The sequence below is a fragment of the Argiope bruennichi genome, chromosome 6 (assembly GCF_947563725.1).
Source record: "Argiope bruennichi chromosome 6, qqArgBrue1.1, whole genome shotgun sequence".
NCBI classification, from domain to species: Eukaryota; Metazoa; Arthropoda; class Arachnida; order Araneae; family Araneidae; genus Argiope; species Argiope bruennichi.
In genome coordinates this window covers 108,762,985-108,790,950 of record NC_079156.1, presented here as the reverse complement: position 1 = coordinate 108,790,950, position 27,966 = coordinate 108,762,985, and the positions used below count along the sequence as shown (strand labels likewise).

Genomic DNA, 27,966 nt, shown 5'->3' with positions numbered 1-27,966 from the left:
ATTCGAACAGATACACTCGGAGAGTTTACAGTTTAAAACCCTAACTGCTCTTTGGGTGAAAGTTGTACAGGAGTTTCTAGCGGTATCAGAAATATCTTTGGATTAAATGAGCCGAGACTGGTTTTGGAGAAGACTCTGAAGAATTTCCACCGTCTTGAATGATATGATAGGGACACGCTCACCACATTTAAAAGCGTGTTTGACGTTGCGAGAAAGTTGCCCTGGATAGAAAGTCGCCATGATGTTTATTTATAAATGTTAAAATATAATATGTTATTTTAGGATCTGTTGAACCTCTTTAGAAACTTACTACTAAAATGTGGTTTGTTTAGAATTGTTGATGATGGAAAACAGATTGCCGGTTAATATTAGTCAAGGTTACAGTTAACACTTCGAGTGTTTGAATAGTATACATTTTATAGATTTAAACATACGCCAAGAAGATTTTAGAGATATGTGGAAGGTCAAATCCCTCAAGAGGCTGATTTTTATATTTTATTCGCTTCCTTAGTTTAGAATTTTAAAAGCTTGTAATTTGCCGGCTTGATTGATTTGGGATTAGCTTTGCTAACTAATATTCCTGTGGTGAATAGCATATAAGCCATATACTACGCTACACGAGCATATGCTTTTGTATCCTGGTTATGTTACTGGACTTTGCTTTCTTCTCTGTTTCGTTCCAATTTTGGTATATGTACTGCCGAAGCGAGTACAATATATTTTACTGGACTGCAAACCACAAGGTCTCAGTTTCTATCCCCCGCTCATCACATATCACTAAATTGGTGTCCCTGACATGATTGAATCGGACCATGAACCTTCAACCTTCGTACAGCTGTTGTGGCGCCATCTACCCGCAACCAAAGTCGTCAGACTCACTTGATGCAGCAACCAAAGTCGCCAGACTTACTTGGTGCAACAGCATCAGCAACCCCTCACACGCTCACCATAACGCTTGGCGCTACTCAAATGGGTACAGGCGCATTAGAATCAACAGCTCAATGCATCACCACTCATCAGCCATATCGTTCGCCTCACCTCCGACTTACTGGAGGGAGAGTCTGTGGTGAATAGCATATAAGCCAGTTAACAACTACGCTACACGAGCATATGCTTTTGTATCCTGGTCATGTTACTGGACTGCGAACCACAAGGTTCCAGGTTCTATCCCCCGCGCGTCACATATCGCTAAATTCCCTTTTCTTTTGTGTCAAAAATGGCAAATTTTTAAGGGGCGCAAATCATTCTTCAGTTCGGTTTATTTTATAAAATAACTAATCATATTTCACAGTCTATGAAGATATTCTTGCAAACCTGGCTCTTGCTACCATTGCACGGAAGGCAAAACTTTTATGCTTGAGTCCACCGTTTTGCTTCAGTGTTCGAGTGTTACATTTTCTCTCACTCAACTGGCACAATTTTTAAAGCAGCAGGTGCTTCATGGTAATATCGAAAAAACAAACCTTAGACTCTGGAAAAAATAGCTGCTGAGATCTGCAGTCGCTAAGCGAAGCTTTTTCGCAATCCGCCTCTACACCAGTTCAACAAATTCATCATTAATAAAAGGTCATGTTCCTCGCCCCGATTTATGTGAACTCATCCGCAGTTTGAATCTGCACTTGATCATGACGTTCAGCTTATGCACTTGCAATAACCGATGATGAATTCCGATCGGTGTTGTGACTTTATAAACTTCATAGCAACTTTTAATTTTTATATTTCATAGCAACATCGAAAAGCAGACATCAAACTGTGGGCGAAACAGTTACTGAAATCTACAATTTTTTCGTAATCGCTTCTATATAAGCTCTACAAATCCCTTATTAATCGATGGTGAACTCCCTATTTTGTTCCTCTTCTCGAATAGTACGTGAATACATCTGCAACAGTCATGATGCCCGACCTATATACTAGTAACAGTCAATGATAAATTCTGATCGGTGTTCGTTTAATGGTTATATAAAATTATTTTTATAAAATTTCCATTAAATTTTTATAATTTTTAGAAATATCGAAAACAAACGTCAGACTTTGGGCGAGACATCTGCTGAGATTTGCAATCACCGAGCGATGGCTCTTTGAAATGCGCTTCAATATCAGCTCTACAAATGCATTATTAATAGATGGAGGAAGCCCCATTTTGTCCCTCGCCGCAAGTAGTACTCGAATTTATCAGCAATAGTTGCTTGGTGATGATGCTCAGCGTATATAAGCTTAATAACGGATGATGAATTCCGGTAGTTAGTTTAATTCTCCTTAGAACAAACAAGAAAAATACAATAAGAATGAGTAAAAGAACAATGATTTTTTACTGCTACTAGGGAGGGGATAGTGTTAACGTGATGGGAATACGAAATACCATTTGCAATAACAACGTTCTAAACTTCTTAGGGATGTGGTCAAGGTCATTAGAGGGCATAACCAGATATCTGATAGAGATTTAATACTTACTGAAAAACCATCATAGCTATGCAAATGACTGCAAAACAAATAAGATATTCTACAATTATACAAAGACAATTGCATTAAAGTAACACTTTAGATTTGGTAGCTCCAAGAACAAATAATTCTGCTACTATTAAAGGGTGTTCCAAAATTAATGCAAGATTTGAATTTGCCACCATTCGTGCTATAAAGTGTTGGCAACCCTATTAAAAATTCCATTTGACAGTTGATAGTTTAGGGTTAGCAAAAGTGGAGGGTTGTACGACAGAACAATGAGTTTTCATTGTTGAACAATATTTCACAAATATTGAAAATATGACGGCCACAGTTCGAAAAATTTGAGAAATTGGCCCCCTAGATCGTGTGATTTAACACTATTGGGTTTCTTTTGATGAGATTATTTGAATTCAAAGGTCGATGCCAACAAGCTAACAAGAAAGCGTGTATTGAAGGAAGAAAATTTAACGCTGCATCAACGAAATTCAGTCACATTTATGCAAATTGATCATGGAAAACTTCGGAAAAGAGTGCGTATGTGCCAAAAAATGGTGGAGGCCATTTTCTCTATGTGTTATTCCTGTACTTTTCACGTTTCAATAAAATATAACAATTTAAAGTAAAAAACAATGTTTCTTATTTAATTCAAATCTTGCGTTAACATGTTATTCTATTGTGTAACACTCCATTTTTTTTACTAATCCTAAACTATCAGCTGTAGAATGGTTTTTTAATAAGAGTGCCAACACTTTATTGCACGAATGGAGGCATATTCAAATCTTGCGTTAATTTTATAACACCCTTTACTTTAGCTGCATTTCGTAGAACAGTCTACAACTTAGAAATTAATTGCATTATGGAACATGCATGGTAATGTCCTCACCTGTTCCTGCTTGTCTTGCTTTGGTACGTCAAGAAGCAGCCAGTACTGAGCGTCGAGCTGGATGACCTCCTTGACAATGCCCTTGAGCAGGGCGTACCGCCTGAAGACGTTCCTTTCCGCCTTGGAGGATTCGTAGCGCTCGTGTAGTCCGGTGAGGGCGCTCTTCACGGTGTTGTACGAGACGGACACCTTGCCCGTCACCAGGCGGAGACGCTCGTTGGTCTGGACGGCGCCCTCGCGAGTGTTGTCTGCAACGAAACAAAGAGAAGAAAATCGGAACGTTTTCGAGAGATTCATGCTAGACTTTCGATAAGGGACGTTGACAACCTTTTTCAAGGCACAATAAATGTTTATATTAATAATTCTGAAATCAATGTCATAAATAAATGAACACTTCTCATTGATTTACCACTTTATGAGCTGTCTTAACCCTTTAAAAAGCTATTTTTTCTAGTCAAGATATATTGCAATATTCTTAGAATTGAGATTGGTTTAAAAAGTGATTCGTTTATCTAATTAAATAAGCTTAATTTGATAAATTAATTAATTTGGTTAATTAATAACAAAGTAACAAATCAAGCCACACCAGTTTGTGTGATATAAGGAAATGAAGCATCGAAGATTTTGTTATTTAAAAATTTGTGAGAACTTATACCAACCTGCATAACTTCATACAAAAATTGTTGAATTCGGTGGTAAACATACTTTCCACGGTCCTAAAAAAGGGTTAAGACAATTTTGCTTTAAGTGGTAAGGCAACAATTCTGTCAAGGGTCGGCATTAAAAATCTTCCAAATTTGGTTCTCTGTTTTAGTTTTGATGCCTTATTATATTAGTCATATGCTTTGCATTTTATAAACTACAACATGAAATTGAAAGTACTAAATGATTACAATCGTATCAGTATTCAGGTTTCGATTATCAATTATAAGATAAATTAAGGAAAGATCCATGAATAGCGTTTTTAAAATGAAAAAAAAATACTGTGTGATTCTTTAAGGATAATTGATATATAAATATTTAGATTATTGACAAATTAATCTTAAAAATCCTTGAAAATTAAAATATTGTGTAACGCGCATAGAACAAAAAGTCAAATTTAAACTTTGAGTATTATTATCTTTTAAATCTCTCAAAACTTCGAGTTGCTACAGAAGTTTTAAATAATAATTGTTTGATTTAGTTTTTACTGATTTTCAATGAAATAAAGGAATTATAGTAATGATTGTTAAAATATAAATTTCTAATATAATTTTTAAATTTATATCTTAATTTCAAATGTCTATCCTTTTTTTTTTTTTTTTAAATTATAACTTACCAAAATACATAATTTAAATACGTATCTTTCCATGAACGGAAGCTGTATTTTAAATGTTAATGAAAAACTTGCATGAGTATAATTTTTGTACTAAAATGGCTCAAAAATTACATTATGTAATTTTCTAGGATATCGGCTATGATATATTTTTCGAGACATTTTAAATATATATAATCCTAGAAAAAATTATTCGGCAATTAATGCTGTTTCCAATTATGTACTAATTATAAAGCAGAATGTCTTTTTCTGTGCGCATGGGTGTGTTGAAGTTCTATGGGGACCGATTTGACTCTGTTTGACTTAGAATCATAGAATTTAACACGCAATATGAATAGTGAGGGCGATGTTTAAAAGAATAGAAGAATGCAAATAAGAATGTACATTTTTAAAGTTCGAATCAATTAGAAAAATGGGATTTTGACGTTTATCCGCTGTAGCATTAGAGTATATTATTACATACATATTGTTACGAAATTTCCGGGTTCGTTTGGATAATGGAAGTTATAGGGTGTGGAGAACGCTCAATCAGCAGGCGGCAGTAGAAAAAAACAACAACGACGTTTATTTACACGAAGACACACAGGACAGCACAAAGACGACAATTATATACAGCACAGAGAAGACAATTATCTTCAGCCGCGAGACGTGTAAACAGCAGCATACAACAAGACTCTACTGCAGACAGTAACGCACAGCTTAGTTCAGCACTAGCTTGACTCCGTCCCTGCTCTGCTAATCCCTGGAAGACCAGTTCTTCACCGTCGATTCCGACTACCCGGCAGCTGCAGACTGCCTCCTTTTATAGGTCTCAGGAGGCGGAGCTAGAAGCCTCTCAGCCAATCAGGAATCTCGGTTCCCGATGGACGGATCGGGAAAATACTATTTTGGAGCCGAAGTTGCAAAATTCGTCGCCAAGTCGCCAAATGGTCACCAAGTTTGTCACCAAGATCTGGGACCTGCGAAGCGACACCCGGACTCCGCCCAATACAGATGACTGTAAAACGGTCTTTCTGATGATGGAACCAACTATGCTGGAAAGCAGCATTACAGATTCGTTACAATATGTTTTTTTTTTTAGTATTTTGAAATTTAAAAATAAAATGTCACTGAAGATAAAATAATGATCATTAAATAAATATTCCATGTAAAAGGGCTCAAATCACGGTAAGTGTCAAATGCAGAAGAAAACTAGAGGAACGTTCCATTTCCGACTTTTCGTGAGCTTAGAAATCTAACACCTTTCTTTCTGCTCTTTTTTTCTCCTTTTTTGCCTCCCCTGAATATATAACGGGGTTAAGAAGTATAGGTACTGAGGCACTAAAGCTGAAGATCATGGCAATTCGCAAATATGAATGACACCTCCTTTTCTGACTTTTATTTCATTTATGTACGTTGTGTTTGGGATTTACTTATTTGCCAATATACGCAGAGATTTACAGTTGTATCGTTGAAGGATTTAGTCCAAAACTTAATAAATGTTTACAATTCTGATGTAAAAAAATACACAAAATTTCACTCATATAGCTCTTTGTGTTTTTGTGCTATCGCATTTAACATCCTTAAAAATATAATAATCGTCATAAACTTCCCTTTAAAGAATTTAGTCGAAATTTTGATTGGTATACAAATTTGGTTGCATATCATTCATCCATTTCAAAATATTTTTGAGTTATTGCGTACTTAGATAATCCTGATTCTAAAAATGTGCTTTTGGCATTCAGGGGGTCTGAAACGGGATTCAATAAAATCTTGAGATAAAATTTCTCGAAGATTACTGCAGCTTATTTTTGTGTATATTTCTTATATGAGAATGTATTAAACCCTCTGAAAACCAGCTATCAACTTTTATAATTTCTAAAAGGCATATTCCCGCCGAAAAAGAATTTCCTAAAACTGCTAAAATTCTCTTTTTAGTTTTTAGAATTTATTAAAGACATAGTCCCCCCGAAAAAGGAGCTTACTCAGCATTTCTACTATAATTGAAAAAAATTAAAAATTCTATCAAAAAAAATCTATCTATGGGGAAAAAATAATTATCAAAATAATCATCATATTGCAGCATTGAAATGAGGTAGTCGAATCTCCGTGGCCGAATGGTCATAGCACTGATCTAATAATCAGGAGATTGTGAGTTCGAATCCCGTTAGAGACAATGCGATTCACAGTTTGTGTAAATATTTAATTCCTTGATTTTATGTTATGTCCCTTTATTTCATGTTCCAGAAGATTCTGGACATATTTTTTATTTACCAGACAAGTTTTCTGGACTTTTCTTACTGTCTCCAGAAAAGTATTCTGGAACTTTCGCTGTTAGTATAAAAGAAGAAGATTTGTCAGTCACTAAGTTCTGAGTTGAATTAATAAATTGGTTTAGCTCTACTTCTTGTGTGTGTCATTGAGTTCTATACTAAAGTACCTACGTTGACAATATAACTTCATTTTGTTTTGTGATGCCCTTTCCTTTTCTAAACTACAAATAGGCATCGAATTGCATAACTGAAAATGGTGCGTTGTGTTTGACGAGAATCATATATGCATGAATCGACTTCATTCATTTCAATAGACAATATTTCTTATAAGTACAGCTGTTAGGAAGCAAAGAAAAGCAAATTACTTTTAGCTTCCTTTCAAAAAGAGGAAGTTGATAAATTATCCTAAATATGTATGTTTTAAGCCTGGAGAATTAATATCCCTTTACGTCATTTTAGCAAAACACCATATCGTATAAAAATATGGTTTCATAATAAGTTGAAGTTGACATTTTTTCTCCCCACAAGACGTATAGAACCACAAAAATGCTGTATTCTAAATACGTAGCTCTCTTAAATGACAATATTAAAAAAAGAGAGCAAAACTTGGAGTTAAAGCACGTGAAGATGCCTTCTGGAGTGTTCTGCAAACATCAAGAATACAGCTCTTAGATTTATGGATATTGTTAATTTTTCTGGAATTTTTCAACGCGAACGCTAAATTTTTTTCTCCTTGGTATTATAATAATAATTGTTCTAGAAAGAAGACACGCTTAGCAAACAAATTTTTCCTCTTGCTATAAAACTGATTTTTCTGCAAGAAATGTATTGGCCGAGGAGTTTACAGGAATAATAAATTCTTGTTGGTTGGAAGTAAAATATCCATGATAAAATCATTGCACGAATCTGTTTAAAAGTAAATAATATATTTTGATATTTCAAAGCTCAAGGACATTAATGCCGTAATAATATCCCATCTATAAAGGATAGTAAGGGAAAGTAGAATTTTTAATACTTCATTCATTATTATAAATACAGTATAATGATGATGCAAAGCAATTTAATAAGTGGAACAGGAATACTACATATATAATCATTAATAATGACAAATATCACGTTGTTAAAAAGTTCAAAAATAATAATCTGGTTATTTGTGTATTAATTTCATTCTCCGTATGTACATCATGGTTATCTGCCCTGAGGATATAGAAGAAAACTTGTCCGAGTCATTCCACATGCTTTATCTTCTGCCGAACATACAATAATGGTGTTGATAATTGATTAATTGTTTTATCACTGATGATGGGACATACCTCTCTTGTGAAGAGTCTATGCATGTGCAGTAGTAGTAAAAGTTATTTTACTTAAATTACAATATTTATATTCATATCTGTTGGGGTCCTTACCCAAATGAAAAGTGGACTCTTGCGATTGCGTCAGAATGAATGCTTCTATAGCGGCGCTTCCGGATATAAAGGACGGTAGGAGGTGTGCACTGCATACGGCTTGCAACAGCGAAAACTGTCCGTATTAAAGGAAACTAATCGAAAGTAAAGTCGTGCTATATATGGATGCATCCAGATCGGAACAATTCGCTGTAGTACGGTTTCTGATTATTCGAATGTCGTGGACCACTCTTGATTGATTTCCTGCCCCAAAGGAACATTACCAATTAAACACAATAGGGCAATACTCTGAAGGAACTATCAAAAGCAAACGGCCATGATTTCTCAGGCAACAAGTGATCCTTCTCCATAACAATGCCAGCCGTACATTCCGGACTTATCACCTTGTGACTTCCAAATCTTAGGGCCACTTAAGAGAGCATTACAGGCGACTCGTTTCTATTCGGACGGCGAAGTGAAGGAAGCTGTGCAGGATTTCCTCAAGAATCAACCACCAACTTTCTAAAGCAAAAGTCATAGACCTGCTGTATATATATATATATATATATATATACCAAAAAGAAGGAAATGCGTATTTGGACAAAATTGTGATCGGAGATGAGACTTGGATTCGTCACCTCTCACCTGAAACGAAGCGCAGCACCCTCGAATGAAAACATTTGAAAAAACTGTCGAATTATTCCATCTGCGAGAAATGTATCGATGACGTTGTTTTTTGACAGAGAACGCTTATTGCATAGGCAGAGCTCATGGCAAAAGATGTCACATTTAAAAGTAAATTTATTCATATTATTTCCTAAAGAGCCTTCAAAGTAATAAGAAGCTTCAAAAGATAGGTAAGGTTTATCACAGTATTGGCGATACTTTTGAGCGAAGAGAATATTAGATACCTGGCCCACCAATATGACAAATGTCTAAACATTCAAGATGATTATGTCGAAATGTAAGCTTATTTGTTTTGAAAAAAAAATTTTTTTTCTCTATTTTTTCGTTGGTTTTATGGTCCGTCATACCTTGGAGAAAACAAATCGGTTCCCGAATGTATAATATTTTTGATCTACAATAAGATTTGATAAATAATTGACATAAAGATATAAAACAGATTTTACTTCAAATAATATTGATAAAATTCAGTCTAATTATACTAACTAATAGAATTGATTCCAATGTAGACACGGAAAAATAATGAAATGAAGCAGAATTTTTTAAAAAAAATAAAATTTTAATCATCGGAAATAAATTACAGAAAAAAAATATGTGGCAGCAAAAACCAAACGATATTTCAAACAAGATAAAAATAAATTTCTTACCGTTATCAACAACAATTTCATGATGTGGACTATAATCTGTGTATGAATCGAACGGATCAAAAATTATTTTTGAAAGTATCTTAACAATTTAAAGCCTTTACATCTATTCTTTTAATAGAGCTTAGAATTTTTTATTGAAAAAGACGCAAAATTAAAGACGAACGTTCAGATATTATCCTCTTATACAAACAATGAATTTTTGTATTTCAGAAAGAAGCAATTAACTATTTTTAAACATCAAATTAAGGGATTAAAATATCATCATTTAGTGTAAACAGTTTGGTTAAAGCTTAACGATTTTTTTTAAAACTGTGATGCATTAAAATATTATTATTATTATTATTATTATTTATTTTTTTTGTTTAAAATTATGGATTAAGCTCCTTTCAGTATATGCCATGAAAGAGAAAAGGATGATGAATTTGAACTTAAGTACGAAAATTGTTTAATGAGCTTATAAGATTACTATACATTGCATGGATGAATAGTTACCCGATATATTAATTTTCTTACAAGGAGAAACAGTTAATACATTTTTAACACTTTTATTTTCTATTATATCCAGAGACAATTTTACTATCGTCAAAAAAATTCGAACATGAGATTTTGACGGAATTTTGTTTCAAATTTCCCCACCTTTAAAAAAACCCAATTTCGACATGTCTATTTCTGTCTATTGTGTCTATTTCTGTCTATTTATATATTTGTGACTAAGTAACGAGTCGAAATTTGGCGGATGAAATTTGATATATGGTCTTTGTATCAAATTTATAAATTTCTATTAAATTTAGAATGAGATCCATTCAGAAGAAGTCTGTCCGGCTATTTAAATATAAATTAACACGGTACCTACAAAACAAATGAAGCTTGATGGATAAAATTTGGTTAGCATCTAAAATGTAAATTCTTATCAGATTTAGAACTAAATCTATTAAAAGATTACCTGTCTGTCGGTTTGAATTTTCTCTTGCATGTAAACACAAGAACTCAGAAGTGCAAGACTTTAAAAAGTGGAAATTAGGAACTTAATTTTGTGACTACAAGATCAAATTTTGATTTCATTCGTTCGGAAGAAATGGTCCACAACGTATATCCGTTTTTCAGGTACTTGTGTATTAACTACATGCCAAAGATTCATCGCCAAAGAAACCGCCAAGTATCGCTAGATTCCTTAAAAATATTTGATTCACCCCAAAGATCCCTAATGTTCGCCAATGCCATACCGGGAATTAGTGGTCTTATCCGAAGTCACAATTTTATACAAGTAGAGGATGATAACACCTTCATTTACGAGAAAGCCTTGAGAGGACCACTTTTGCTGTTTTCTTATTGTAAATATAGTTTTAATAATGTAAATAAATGTATACTGATAATCTTTATTATTTTTAACCCTCTGACTGCGTAATTTTTAAAAATCACTATTTAGATGTGATGTTTGCAAATACTTCAGTTTTTTTTTCAAACTAAGTAAACTGATACAATATGTTACAGGATAATAATATGATATAATACAAATCTGTAATCGTAAAAATAAACACATTAAACTGCGAAAAACGTAGGATGCAATAGAAAATGGACTAGTCGCCAACCCGCGGAAATCGCGGGACAAGTTGCTGGAGGGTTAATGATTTAAATATTGAGAAAGTATATTTCAAAATATTTAAAGAACAGCATTTTGAACAAATTATTTTATGGAGAAAAAAAGCGACATAGTAAAAAAATCTTGTAGTCCCAAATTAGAAGGAAATTGTAATTTTCAATATAAAGGTAAATTTTTAATCCAAAAAAAGACTTTAGTAAACACCAAACTGTTTGTACAATCAGCTAAATTATTTTTGATATTTACATTTCTCGGAAAGAAATATTATTAATGAAAGAAAGATTAATGTGAAAGCGGTTAAGGAAAGAAAGATTAACGTGAAAGCGGTTAAAGAAAGAAAGATTAACGTGAAAGCGGTTAAAGAAAGAAAGATTAATGTGAAAGCGGTTAAGGAAAGAAAGATTAACGTGAAAGCGGTTAAAGAAAGATTAATGTGAAAGCGGTTAAAGAAAGAAAGATTAATGTGAAATAAAACTATTTCGCATTACATCTGTCCCTTGTTATCATTAATTTAATTTATATATTATTATAATTCATAATTTTTATATTAATATAATTCAATTTATCAGCATATAATCAATATATTTTATCAACTGAGTACGGGATTTCGTAAATGATTACATTTATTTTAATGAGAAATTTTTCATATTGATGTTTATATAAGGTTAAATTAAATCTTTACGGACAAATTAATTATGTATTTTATACACTGTGTGAAGTCAGCTGACCATCTAACAGGATGTATCATCGAAGTAAAGCGCCAAACAAAATGGAATAAAATATCAATTCACAACCATAGTGTGGTTTTTTTCAATATTAAAACGTCAGAAGCATGAATTTCATTAATATTTAAATTATGGTTCCGACTTGGTTCGGAGGGAATTTTTCTAGAAAAGAAACAAAAAAACAGAAACAAATATTTAAATGTTGATGTGATGTTTTTTTATTAATATAAGGATAAAATAAAGAATAAAAATGAAATTATTTAATATATGTAACTTTTGAAGAAAAAACATTTTTTAATGTAAATTTTAGCATTTATTTGCAAAGACTAGGAATGTTCTAGAAATTTTTTTTACACTTTTTCGTTTTTCTTTGTAACATTACATAACCTATCTTAGAGTATAACTAACTATGATCTAAAAATTATATTTAAAAAAAAATGTAATAAAATATATGAAATTACTTATGAAATTTTGGAATTTTTCAACAATATTTACATCAATCATAAAACCATTTCTAGAACATTCGACGTCAAATACATTCATATAATTAAATATAGACATAATAGCGCCTAATAACATAATATAGTACATATAACATAATATTGCGTCATACATAGTAGTGCTCGTTATGTTATACATTCTGCATAGTATGGCGTGCACTAATTTCATTGTGATATCTTGATTATTTTTTGAGATTTTTACAGTAGAATTATGAAAAAAGACCCTTTCTTCACAAAATATACAGGGTGTTCATTAATTATTGTCGGGGTTTCCGTACCTCATAACTTTCGAATAAAAAATATTACGCAAAAACCGATTACGTATTCGTAAATTACAACTCAAAGAATTTTATTAATGATATTTAAGTGTAAAGCTTGCACAATTTGCACTTTGTAGGTATTCAGCTGAAGGCGATTCTTTGAGTTGTACTTTACGAATACATAATTCTTTGAGTTGTAATTTACGTATTCATAATTCTTTGAGTTGTAATTTACGTATTCATAATAGCCTTCAACTGAATATTATTAGGCGATTCTTTGAGTTGTACTTTACGAATACATAATTCTTTGAGTTGTAATTTACATATTCATAATTCTTTGAGTTGTAATTTACATATTCATAATTCTTTGAGTTGTAATTTACGAATACATAATCGCCTTCAACTGAATGCCTACAAAGTGCAAATTGTGCAAGCTTTACACTTTAATATCATTAATAAAATTCTTTGAGTTGTAATTTACGAATACGTAATCGGTTTTTGCGTAATATTTTTTATTCGAAAGTTATGAGGTACGGAAACCCCGACAATAATTAATGAACACCCTGTATTTAAAGTTTTGAAATTCTGATAAATAAGCCTCACTTATGTGTCAATAGTGGGCTATAACTTGGCTTTTAACTAACATAGAGACAATAAAGATATCATTGGAAACAGAAACGTATCTATTTTTTGAAACAGCAAAAAATAAAAATACGAATTTTCATCCAAATTCATGATTTTAATCTAATCGGATACCTTAATCGAGAAGACAGATTAAGTCAAATTCAATTAAATCAACCAAAACATAGCATCTTTGACCGAACGGTCTTTTTATTCTTTTTGCACTCGTATCTACTGTACTAGTTACGATGGTTTCCTCGTTATAGTTTACTGCAGAGCTACTGGGGATGTTCACCCAAAGTTTTTTTTGACAAACCTAACTGAAGTCAGCCCCCAGGGGAATGCTTGTTCAAATTTTGGAGTCGTGAGAGAAGGCTAATTGTGTTGAATGCCCCTGTTTCTGCACTCCCCAAGGAACAGACGCGAGAAAAACAATTACGTTCGGACAGAGCCAATATTTGATTACGATTCAGGAATCAACGAATGTTGGTTGGGTGGAAGGAGTCAGGATAACCACTAAGTGGAAGGATCGATGGATGCGCTCCTGGCAAGAACGGCAATGTTTTTACCATCGAATGCCGGTACGATTTGTTCGATTTTATCGATCCTTTTATGATCTGTTTCTTAGATCTGGAGTGACTGTGTGTGTAAACGCGTAGATGACCAAGCAGTATTAAAGGCATATGAGTTGATTCATGTATGACGCAGAATATTAGCAGACGATTTAGCGATACCTCAAAACCATGGAACATTATGTATAATAGTTATTTCTTTTTTAGTAATTCTTTGGTAGAATGAAGCATTGAATTGTTGTATGTCTTATCTTTCAGATGATGACACAATATGAAGTACCCCTCCATTTATCAAACCAATACTCGTCGATTTTAAATGTTGGCGTTGTTCCGTTTTGGTGCAAAAAGTCTTCAATAAGAAATTTATTTCAAAAATCTGGCGAATTATTTATAAGTTTTGGTCGTAATTTATTGAATTAACATCTATACCTACTAAATATGAATTTCTAATCAGATTAAAAATAGTTTGAAAAACATACTACCATTTGGTAGTCTGTTGCAAATGTTTGGCTGCTTTTTGGTTCTGTTTAATTTGGTGAATAAATAATGCCCAATAGAAATATATGCCAAATTCTTTCCAAAATGGCTTTTCAGAATGATTTTTTTTCAATATTATTAAAATCAATTCAACTATTAACAATTTGCTCTCGAAAAAGGAATTCGATGCATAATTATTCACTTAATACATAAACTTGTTTATCACTCCAAAAAATAAATGCATGCATCTTCCCCCTGATCTGGGCGTCTCGGATTCGAATCCCGGTTCGGGCATGGTTGTTCTTCATCTGTCTTCTATCTGTGATGTGTGTGAATGTGCCCCCCTGTAAAAAGGGGTTGTGCAAGCGAATGTGTGAGTTTCATCTTCATCTGAGCTAGAAGTCAGACTTCCTCCCTCGTGTCTTCTGAGGGGTTTTTTACCCTCAGAAGCTACTGCACCCCTTTTCCGTGGTAAAGCGGACACGACATCATCCTCAATAAATACATACAATTGTTTCAAGTTGAATTTATCTGAAAAAATGAATCTACATCTTTTTTCTACCATTCTGTAGATATTTTTAACAATTAAAATTAATTAATAAAATGTACGGTTCTTTAAAATGATGAGCTGTCTTGAATGGCGAGTGAGAGGCCTCATCCGAGTGCCAAGGGTTAAGAAGTAACGAAGAGATAAATTTATCCGATGAGATTATAGATGAGTTGCAGTTAATAATAGAGATGATTTGCACATAACATTGTTTATAATGCTTGATTACTGGATAAAAATGACTCCGAAATTGTTTAACAAACGAAGGATTAAATATTTCCAAACCCGATTCGGAAGCGCGGGGATTTCATACGAAAAGGTTCACAAAATGAAGCGTGCTTGATTTATTTCAGTAGAATCACAGCGGTAATGGAATTTTATAATTCTGTCACAGCAATGCTTTTAAATCTAGTCGAACACCTCTTCTCGCACATAAAGATAAAAAATTATTTTCACTGTTGCCATACAGAGCAATACAACTCTTCAAACTGAAACATACAGCGATTGTCAACATTTTCAACTATTTTCAAGGCAATATTTCTGCAATTTTTTAATCAAGGGATTTTCTATATCACATAGTATCTTTATGTTTCACTTTACCATTGTGTATTTATACCATCTTATAACTTAAAACGAGCAATTCTTGTTTATATATATATATATATATATATATATATATATATATATATATATTGGTTGAAGCAGAATGCAGGTTTGAAGACATAGACGAGACGTTGTATTTTTAACTCCATTTTATTCTCTGTTTCATATCCATATCGGGAAAGCAATTTATTTACAAGCAGACGCAGCGCGCCACAAAAGCAGAAGTAAGAAAAAAGCAAAAAAGGGCCGACACAAATGATCACTATTCTTATATAGCATGGGATTTCCGGCCCCTGCCGATGAAATACATATGATGACCTTTGACAAGGACAACTAAAGTTTCATTTTCATTTGATACGTAGTACTGATGGCGCATTATTTTTACAAAGGGATAAATTAAACCGAAAGTGGAATTGGATCACGAAATAAGAGAATATTTTTAGAATGAAGTTACTAGGGTGTAAATTAAGATAAAATCTTGGAAATTAATTAAATTGAAATGAGAATTAAGATATCATTACACACACATACACACACACTTACACACACACACACACACACACATATATATATACAAATTTATTTTGTGTATCTCGGAAACAGCTCTAACAATTTAGATTAAATTTTATATTTACATAAGTTTTTGCTTTTTAAGTTTATCTAAATAGGTGTCTTTTCTGAAAAAAAAAATCCCAATCTTACACACAAAAACATATTCTTATAACTAACTATTAGAGAGTTTTTCTATAGTCTAATGCTGACAATGTCATACAGCGCTATCTAATCATTAACTAATGAATGCTGCTAAGAAGTTTAATTAAATTAACTGTCAGTTAATTAGTCTATATAAATCCTAAATTAATCTTAGAAAATATATTTACAAACTAATAAGTATTTTGTACATTTTGTATCAAATTTATAATAGATATGTAATATATGTTATTTCCATAAAATACTTGAGCTTTATGAAATTCTTTTTATATTCTTTTATTGTGAAAGTACCCTAACTTGAAGTGAATATATTTATGGAAAAAAAATTTACGCTCCTTTCAGGATTTATTTTGTTAAATTAGATTATTAGAAACTAACATATGTCAAATTTTAAAATCATCTTCGCAAATCGACTGGTTCACCAAAAATATTGTGTTTAAAAAATGTCAATAAATCTTTTATGGGAAGTTTTTTTTTTACTTTATAGTCTTATCACAAATTATTTTTAAATTTTGATAAACATGAAACGTATTATTTTATGAGCCCACCTCTTTAAAGCCTCGAAATTATTGAAATTGAACTAATACTATCACTTGCTTACTGAATAGAAACATGCTCATAAAATGTATTTAGCTAATGAGTGAAATCATTTAATATCGTTGTTTTATAAGTAGTAGCGTTTCATAATTTTTGTAAAATATTGCAGATTTTTTGTTTACCGTTTCAATAAAAAAAAAAAAATAGTGTTCTACATTGGAAAAGAAAAACTGGAAGTGAAAAACTTTCAAAATTGCCTACTTTTGAAGTTAAACTTTATCTGCAATTATTATAAACTACTCAATATGAAAATAATTGATAATTTATCATATATTGATTAACATTAACAGAAAAAATTCAGGGAAAAATGTTTGTAAAAACATTTTATTTTTCTAACTAAAAGCGCTTTTGTAAAGTATACTTACAAACATTAGCTAAAAAATGTATTAATATTTAAGAAAATAGCTACTACTAAAAAAAAATAACATTGCAAAGATAAGTTTTCGAATTTTAAAATACGTAAAAATAATTTTTCTGCTACTATATTTTAGGACGTTATCACAGAAAAGCGTTAAAAATTTGCTTGTATTTAATTAATAATAATTCTAATCAAAATATAAAAAAATCCTCGCGGCAAAAATCCTCTCCTTTACATCTAAGTTAATATCTAGCAGCATAAATTGTTGATGTTAGAAGCAATCAATTTAAGGCGTGAAAATCACTTTTCAGATCTAAGATATTGCAGTTATCGAAATATTTCAAATAGAAAAGATAAACAAAATAATGAGGCCCTAATTTGCCTAATTGGATTTTTTTTCTGCCTTTAATATTAAGAGAAATATAAAGAAATGAAAATTTCCATCCCCTCGACATTTCCATTCCTTTTGATCTAGGTGGACCATTTACGAAATAGACGGAGATTTTTATATTTTTAATAACTTAATAATTTTTATATTTTTAATCCAAGCCAGTTAAAATCCAAATAGCTCTAGCTATCCTATTCATAAGATAAAATAGGCAAAGATGTAGAACCCAAAACCACAGTTCGTTCAAAAATTCATATATATATATATATATATATATATTGTTTACTTTTAATACGTTAGCTTTATGTTTTTAAAAAGCGGGAATCACAATCGATAGCTTAAAATTTCCTTGCCTGCTGCTAGTATGGTCTTTTCTTTTTGTTTGCTTTAATGGTTTTAGGGTTTTAAGTGTTTATTGTTATTTTGTTATTGTATTTTTACTTATTAGTGGTTATTTTCTTCTAATTTGTTGTTTTGTTTTGTCCTTTCTGTTAAAATGGTATATCTCTTAGGCCTAATTTCAGAGGATTTTTGGATCACGAGGAGTCATTATTAGACTTTCTTGTCTGCATTCTCTCATAGAAAAAATCCCTTTTTTTGAATCCCTGCCTGAGGGTGACCCTTGAAAAAGTCTTCAGGCAGGATTCTTTTTTTATTTGGTTTATTTGATTTTCCTATTAACTTGATTTTAATACTTATGTCTCAATTCATCTGTGTTTTAGAAGTAGCTGCGTTTGCGATCTCTAAATACTATGAAGTTTTTTCTGTTGTTTTTTTGGTTTTAGTTTGAATAAGAAATAATATTTAGTTGCGATTCCGAAACTATTTCGTTTCGTTTTCATTTTAGTTTCGTTTTCAAAATATTTCTTACTTTAGATTGGCTACTATATAACACCTATATTATATAAAAGTTTTTGGACCTATATATATATATATATATATATATATATATATATATATATATATATATATATATATATATATATATATATATATATATATATATATATAAGTTTTAGAACGAAGGGTGCTTATGGGTTTTAGGGACCATGATCGGTGGAGAACTGAAGAAATTTTCCCGAAGTCTTGTCATGAGAACCTTTATAATAGGCATCCTCCTATAGGAATCTACCTAAAAGCACCAAGGTCCACATTTCCTTCATCCAAATTTTGTTAGTGCCCTCATTTCGATCCATTATTCTATACTGGAGAGTGGCAACACACAGAGAATTTCATGCGCTTTCACATTTATTACTGCCAAGTAGTTTCAGATTCAACAACAATGCTTACTAAAGGAATCACAGAATAGAGTATTAATATTTTAGATGAATCCTGAGATGAATGGAGAAAGTGAGCATTATGGCAGAATGAATTGTTTCTGGCTGCTCGAGAATGGATTGAGCTGAACGAAATGAATTGTTCCTCGTTGCATTAAGTGAGTTCGTTAATAATGAACGATAAATCATTCATTTAGAAATCATGAGGTGAAGACTTGCTGTTATTCGAAGTGTTCATTTCATCTGTTATTCGAAGTGTTCATTTCATTCCCGAAGTGAATAATTATTATGGTGTGAACATAAGAATTTAAGTAATGAATGATTCATTGAATGCTTTTATGATTATAAATCTTAAAAATATATGAATTGGAGATTTATTCTATCCTGCAGTTGGCCAGAGAATGGGTTGGCACATATTTGTGAGTTTCCATACGTACATGTCAAATGCATGAATATTTGAAGTATATTTTAATTTCTGTTAAGGTTTTGAAGTTGCAAATCAGGCAAATGTTGAAGCTATGCTATTTTAATCTCGAGTTCAGGAAGAAAAAAAAAGTTTGGAATTAAAAGCGCGCATGTCTATCCTTCAAAAATGTGAGTATGAAAGCTCAAAAATGCAATAAGTTAAATGAATGAAATTTGGTGCTAGGCTACAAATTGTAACCGCAAACAACTATTCTGATCCGCTTTGAAGGCACTCAGAAAAACTGAATGATCGGATCACCACTACAGCTTTCGCGGGAAGTACGGTTGAGTCTTAAAGGCCACCACCGGTCACGGTACAGCCTTTCTCGTAGGACGCAGTCCTGTCATCAGTAGAGTAAACTTTCCCCATATTATTTTTGTACCCACCAGGGCAGCAAGAACCAACCACCATATTAAAAGTTTCTCATCACCATGTCTGACGTACACGTACACCCTCTTCTCGTCAATGAGTTGTCCGAAGGGGTAATCAATAAATCATAAATTGTCAACTCCGACCCTCCCTGAGGCACACGAAAAAAACCCCGGAATAACTGAATCTCCACGACAACAGTATTGGTGGAAACTGTGGCTGAGTCCAAAGGGCCATCACCGGCCACGATACAATCCTCCCCATGAGAAGTATCCTTCACCAAGTAGCCAACCCCCATCTTTTCTGTACCCACTAGGGTGGCGAGAACCAACCACCATACTGGAAGCTTCTCATCCTCATTTCTGAGGTGTCCCTGTGACATAATTTTATGTAATTAGTTTGTTTATATTCATTTTTGCTTCAGAATTTTCAAAGAAACATTTAGATCGATCCGTTGAAATAAAAAAAAATGATTTAATTCAAATAAAATATTTGTTTTCTATTAAAAACAACTTGTTTGATAAGTCGAAGGACGCTAATTTATTCCAAAGGGAATCATTTATCTGAACTTCCCTCCTGAATCACTTTTTAACGATAATACTTAAAATGAAATGTGAAACCTAAAAACACAAACATTAAAAATTTTTTCCTGCCATTTCTGAATGATCGTAATTACCACCATTGCAAAAGTCAGCTGCTGAAATTGGATTCGTTAGACTGTTAATCGAAAAAAAAAAAATGTTGAATTTCGAATCCGACTAAATCTCCGAAACTTTCCGAAATTAGATTCGTTAATTCGGTCGTGATTAGATTTCTTACCCGATAGAAATTTTACCAGATCATAAAATAAATAAGAATAACTCATATTTTGTAGATTTTGCTTGCTAAACAAAATGTGCTTCGCTCAACATTCAGCTGCGTATGTGATGAATGTATTAAGAGTTTCGTTTTTTACATTTTTTTCATTCGTTTTTTGCAAATAATTTCTAGGAATTACAATTTTTCGCATCAATAAATGTCACTATCTTTATTTACATATAATCACTTTCTCTCAAAATATCTGCTACCCAGTATCCCTTTTTTTTGAATTTGCGTCGACTTTATTATTTATAATATTATGCATTTTTGTGAGATATTCGACTTAAAAAAACAATTTAAAAAAGCTTTATAGGACGTCTGATATTTAAAGTTACCGAATATGACAAAATACGACTAAAAGTAGTTTAAAAAAATTAATTTGACTTATAATTGATAATTAATTGAAAATTTAATTAATTATTAGTAAAAATTTTAATTTATTAATTAAGTTTCGATTTGTTTTACCAAAAAATTTCAGAGTATAATAATACACTCTGATTTACTACAAACACACTTTCATTTAATTACAAATTAATAAAAAGTCCTTTTTGTGATATCAAATTTGCTTATGTATGTTGCGATTTTATTAAATGCACTTTATTAAATATCCATTATCGCTACTATGTTAATGTGAATAATTAAAATAATTAAATTGTCCAACAAGCTACGATAGATATGTGAATCAGATTAGATAAAATGTTTCAATCAAGAATTTCAGTGACCCTTTAAAATTTCTTCCTCATGTTTTACCCGTATTGTTTCATTATTTTCCAAGAGTATTAGTTATATTGCCGCATTGAAAAGAGGCAGTCGACTCTTCATGGCCGAATGGTCATTGCACTGATTTCATAATCAAGAGATCGGCAGTTCGAATCCCGCTAGAGAAATTGCGGTTTGCAGGTTTTGTAAATATTTAGTTCCCTTTTTAATGCTCTCCTTTATTTCGTGTTCTAGAAGATTCTGGACCTTTCTTTAGTTTACCAGATAAGTGTTCTGGACTTTTCTTACTGTCTCCAGAAAAGTATTTCGGAACTTTCCCTGCTAGTATAAAAGCAGAAGCAAACCACAGAAGCTTTGGTTTTAGTAGATAATTGCCTAGATCTAGCTCGATTTTCGTTAAAATCTGGAGTTCGAACTTTTTCAATGATTAAAATGTCTTTTCTTTGAATAATTCCCGTACGAAAAAATAACAAGTGCGTTATTTAAAGTAGAGTTGTAATAGTTTTTCAAATTTTATGAAGAATAGTCATTTATTCTTATGTTTAATTATCCAGTTTTTATTGAAAGTTTAATCTAGTGGTTCGCCAAATCTTTTCTATTCTTGGTGCCAGTGTTCAATCCAGAGTATTTCCCTGACCCCTACATAAAACTCCAATATACACTTTTTAAAAGAGTCAATAACTTTTGTTTATGATATTTAAACCAGCGGGTGTGGTTTTGCTAACAGTTTCTCGCATAAATAAAAATGCTATCACAGTGAACATTTTGCATGGTGCTGGTGTACAATAGTTACAAAATATTAAATTTGGCGCAAATTGGCGCATTTTTATTGAATCTATCATGAGATCCCTGGCAAGTATTTTGGCGATTAATCCTTGGCATATGGTTAATACTATCCAAAAATAAAATGTGTGTTTTTCTATTTGTAGTCACTAAATTCCACACTATATTTGATATATTTAAGTCATGAGTCATGCGTGTTTGACTTATCGCGTTAACATGTTTCTGAAAGTACAGACCAATACGCTGTCAACCTCTTGCAGAATTTATCTCTCAATTTGATATTTGTCTACACAATACATGTTAAATGCGTGTACAGAATTTTATCCATTTAGCTCTCTTCGTTTTGTAGTTATTGTGTTAACTTACATTTGAACAACCGGATAGACAAACTTATCTGACGAGGTTTTGCTTGAAATTTAATAGAAATTTGAAAATTTAGTATAAAGACCGTATACGAAATTTCAACCATGGTAATGGTAATGATATGTTTGACGGAGCGCCTAGCCCCGAGGGTTGGGGCTTAATCTCCGGTAGATGGAAAACTTTTATAAGACTTGGCTTTCAGTAGTTGACGTGATCATCTTCGCAAAAAAGTCCGATGAACTGGATTACAGGGACAGACAGGAGATGAGGAGTGAGGTGCATGACGAAGCTAAGGTAACTAATGACTGACAGGATGTGATAAGAAGTGCAACATGGATTGGGAAAACGCTGCCGAGCAATTTATTAAGTTTATGAGAAATAAAGTTAAGTAAAAATAAGAAGTAATTAAAATGGAAAAAACAAAAGATTAGGGAGGGCTAAATCAAGATATCACGAGGTCTTTTAATACGGAGATTAGGATTATATTTAGGAATATCAAGTACTGCTTTGTTATCATGATTGTCAATATTTTTGAAGAATTTTTCAGCAAGTTTTTTAATAAATTTTTTAAGTGGAGGGTAATCAAGTGCTTTATACATGTTGGTGTTTGGCATATACCAGTAGCAATTACAAAATCTTCTGATAAGGTTGTTTTGTTGAATTTCTATTATTCTTAGATTAGATTTAGCAGCGTATCCCCAAACCGGGCATGCATATGTTAAAACTGGACGCAGATAGGCAGTGTAAATAAGTATTTTGTTGGCCCTGCTCATTTTGGAGTTTCGAGAAATTAAGTGAAAATATACGAAATTTCAACCATTTATCTCAAAGCGTTTTTGACTTATCTTTGTTACAGACAGACAGACGAACATTTCCCCAAAAATGTATTTTTAGTCTAAAAGGTCTATGTATTTTTTATCTCAAGGAGGTCTAAAACGTGGAGATGTTTCAAGATCTTGAGGTTTTTATTTGTTTTTATCATGTGTGAACGTGATGTTGTTTTGGTTTGAGGTTTTTGAAGAATCAAAATGTGTCGGCAACAATTTGTTGAAGCCTGAAAATGAGTAGTCAACAAATTGGCAATTTATCAATTTTGAGGCATCCATTTTTTGCTTTTAGGGTTATTAGAAAATAATGCAGAGGGTTGTCACATTTGGCGATTTTATTCATTTAATTTTTTTAACGATTACAAAACTTTCTCCACACTACGACTATGTAAACAAAAAACTAAAAATAGACTAAACTTTACCGCATCATAAAAAAACTGTTTTGAGTAGATATTATTAATCAATTGTGCGGATCAGCTTGCTACTTTCTATAAAATTTCTCAAATCGCAGAACTAAACGACATAAAGATACTTCATATCATCATTTATTTTCGACAGCATCTGTCAACAATACAACTGCACCCAAATAAAGAGTATCAAATAGAATTTTTTTTTTGAAATTTAGCATTTTTAGTAATTAATAATAATAAATGATGTCCCCAAAGTAAAGCCACATAAATTGCCACATAAATATGGAGTATTTTCTATATTTATAAATACTTTTCAATTGCTTAATTACCCTCATCAGTTTCAAAATACCGACACATAAAAACTTGTTATTCCCATTTTTTATCTCTTTAAATCGACAATTTTAATTCTAATTCTTCATTTATTTTACCTTCACTAACAGAAATGCATTTTTTATCTGGAAATTAATTTTCCCTTTTAAGATAATAGAGCCACTTTTCTCTTTTTTTAAATATTTTCTTTCTGCTTTTATTAAGCATCTTGTACATCAGCATCTAATTTTGAATAAAAAATGAACGAGTCACATTATTGAGGTTGGCAAATTGCCTGTTTCTCATCATTTTTTATAAAGGATATTACAAAATTAACCCAATATTTGAATTTACAACCATTCTTGAAGTAAAGTTTTGGCAATCCTATTAAAAAACCATTTGGCAGCTGATAATTTAGGGTTAGTAAAACTGCAGCATTAAACGATAGAACAAAGTGTTTTCATTGTTGAACAATATTTCAAAAATAATAAAAGTCTGGTTGCCATAGTTCTGAAATTTGAGAATTGGCTTCCTAGATCGCTTGATTTAACACCATTGGATTTCTTTTTGTGGGGTTATTTGAAGTCAAAGGTCTATGCCAACAAGCCCACAAGCACGCGTGTTTTGATGGAGGAAATTCAACGCTGCATCAACGGAATTCAGCCACATTTATGCAAAATGGTCATGGAAAATTTCGACGAACGAGTGCTATGTGCCAGCAAAGCCGTTGAGGCTTTTTGCCTTAGATGTTATTCCATACATAACCTTATCCTGTGCATTTTACCTTTCAATAAAAATATAAAAATTTAAAGAAAAAAATTGTGTGTTTTATTTAATGCAAATCTTGCGTTAACACGTTGTTCTATCGTGTGCCGCTCCATTTTTACTAAACTTTAACTATCAGCTGTCAAATAATTTTTAATAGGGTTGCCAACACTTTACTGCACGAATGGTGGCAAATTTACACTCTTTATTTCTGAGCGCTCCTCGAAGAGAGTGGAGTATCTCTCCAGAGCACCTTGGTGCACATTATGAGAAACCACCGCTTTAATCGAGCAAATAATTATAAGGACATTACGTTGAGTAAACATCATCTAGTTTAATAATAAAAACTATTTAATTGTATCACAGCATACTCATGTAGGATGCGATATAGTTTTTTTTGAGCTGTATATAAGTTTAATACTGATAATTTTCTCTCTTCTACGAAGTAATGCGCAATTGCAACTAATTAGGAAAAGACGAAATAGTGGAGAATCTTCAAAGCAGCTTTTCTAGTACTAAATACATCATTAATTAAATTGTTATTGCATAGTTTCTATTGTCTTCTCTCCGAACACAATTCCGCGTTTGCTTTCTCTCGTACCCGTTAAGCAATAGCATCTTTCTATTTATTAAAGAGACGCAGTTGCTTTGTTGCATTACTTTTTACTAGAATGCATCTGTGAGCTTCAAAAAAGAGTGTCTTGGTGAATTAAGAGAATAAGCTCATTTGATCTGATTAGTATTTGCACATTTTCGCCCGAAAATAGTTTCAGTTTAAAAACAAAGTCGTTACAGAAAATGCTGTTTTATCTTGCATCATACTTTAATTATAATGGTTTCCAAAATTGAGATAGTCCTACGCATTCAGTTTATTTTTTTAACGTTGCTAAAATAATGCAAACTATAAAATGTGGAAATTAAATATTTTCTAAGATATCACGAGAAATAAATGTTTTAATTTGTATTAGGATATAAGAAAATTTGAAATTTTTATAGTTTGTGATTGAAGAAAAATGGAAGATTAACCTTATTATGAAGTACACGATAGGAAATAATGCGAGAATTATTTTGAGTTGGACTTCATATTTTAAACCTTTGTACTCAGATGGTGACTCTCACTCAACTTTAAAGAACAGTGAATCATTTTGACGTTTTACTTATTTAATTTTGATTATTAAATGATATCATTGACTCTCCGACCCGCTCAAATGCACACGGATAAAAGAAAACTGAATGACCGGACCACCGCAACAGCAACACTGGCGGGAACTATGGTTGAGTCCTAAAGGACATCACCGGCCACGGTACAACCCTTCCCGAAAGAAGTACGTCCCGTCATCGATGGGAGGAGCCAGATTCCCCACCTTTTTTTGTACCCACTAAGGTGGCAAGATCCAATCACCATACCGGAAGCCTTGCATCCTCATTTCGAGGTGCTCCCCGAGCTAATTTTGATTATTAAAAATACCTCCAGAGTCGTAAGAAGATGCAAATTAATTAAACAGGAGAATTCAACTTAAAGCCGGCGTCCTGGCATAGGGGCAGCGCATCTTCCCCGTGATCTGGGCGTCCCGGGTTCGAATCCCGGTGCGGGGATGGTGTTCTTCATCTGTGTTCTATCTGTGAGGTGTGTGGATGTGCCTCCCTGTGAAAAGGAGTTGTGCAAGCGTATGTGTGAGTTTCATCTTCGTATGAGCTAGAAGTCAGACTTTTGCCCTCGGGTGCTCAGTGGTCTTTACCCTCAGAAGCTACTGCACCCCCTTTCTGTGATAACGTGGACACGACATCATCATCATTTCAACTTAAAACAATTGCATATATTTATTTTTCGGCGCAATAAAGAACTCTTTGGATTAGGTGAATAATTATGCCTCGAATTACTTTTCTGACTGCAAAGGGTTAAGCCTAACTCGCTCCTTCCTTTTTCATTTATCGTCTTTATATAAATACGAACAGGCAGACAGATTTCGTTAGCGAATTATGCCCAAAATTTGATACAGATGTATTGTTTAGGTGTAGGCTCATATCATTACATTGTATATAATCCTTTTAACTCAATTCTTTTTTGATTTATCTTGTTCGTAGACAAGCACACCAAAATTTTAAAAGAATTTTTTGGAGAACGTCTAAAATCTTGTGGTATCTTACCTTTTCTGACGAATATTTCATTTTTTCAGGCAAATACAATACATTTTTTCCTTGCATTTTATTTCTGTACAATAAAGTAGAAATATGCTTTTGTTTCTTTTTTTTCTAAATATTTATCTAGAATATTCGATTGGCAAAATTTTATATTGCATGAAAAATTGAATCAATTTTCGGTTTTGAATTTTTGGATCATTTTTAACCGTGAGTTGAAAAATTATCATCCAGACATCATGTAAAGGTTTTTTTTTCGCAAGGTATCATCCAAGACTGTTAAATTATCTAAAATGCTTAATAGCATTGAGAAGCGTTTTACAGACATCTAATTTTTTTTTTACCTCTTATAGATGTTCATTCAGATGTTCTCTCATTCAGATGTGGAAGGGGCATTCTTGTATTACAAGTTTTACATATTTTGATGTCACTTTATTTCATCGGTTGAAATAAGTAATTTGTGTAAGGAGACAAAAACCAGTGGGAGTGATTTCCCCAAAGCTCTCTCGCATACTCTCTCGTAAAGGTGCTATGCTACAGAACGCCTTGCATGGAATTGGCGAACAATAGTTACGAAATATTAACTTTTGGCGTGAATTTAGCATTTTTACTGAACTTACCGTGTCATCCTTGGCGAATTATTGGCGATTAATCCTTGGCATGCAGTTAATAATATATGAAAATCGAATTTGGGTTTCAGCCGCATTTTTTCGCAACCGATTGCAGCAAAAATTTGAAACATAACTACAATTAAAGTCACAAAATCACGTACCAAATTTGATATACATAAGTTATGAGTTTGTTGGATTTGGCTCCAAAATTTAATATGCATCTACACTACATATGGTGAATCTGTGTACCGAATCTCATCTATCTAGCTCTCTTCGTTTTGTAGTTATCGTGTTAACTTATATTTGAACTGCTGGACAGACGGACTTCCTCTGAATGAATTTCATAATTTGACAATAATCTGCAAATTGTGTGTAAAGACCGTATATTAAGCTTTAATCGTCTAGTTCAAATCATTTTTGAGTTATCTTTGTCACGGATAGACAGACGGACATTTTCCAAAAAATGTTTATTTGGAATTCAGAGAGATCTAAAACAAGTTGA

The 27,966-nt window shown here is 32.4% G+C and overlaps 1 protein-coding gene across 2 annotated transcripts in view; it reads right to left on the bottom strand.

Annotated features, from left to right (window-relative positions):
* LOC129972411 (uncharacterized) overlaps nt 1-27,966 on the bottom strand; it is a 299,237-nt gene that overhangs the window by 39,911 nt on the left and 231,360 nt on the right. For both annotated transcript variants that reach the window (XM_056086546.1, XM_056086545.1), the window contains exon 3: nt 3,326-3,573. In XM_056086546.1, the coding sequence (XP_055942521.1) occupies nt 3,326-3,573 (248 nt within the window). The remainder of the gene's footprint in view (nt 1-3,325; nt 3,574-27,966) is intronic.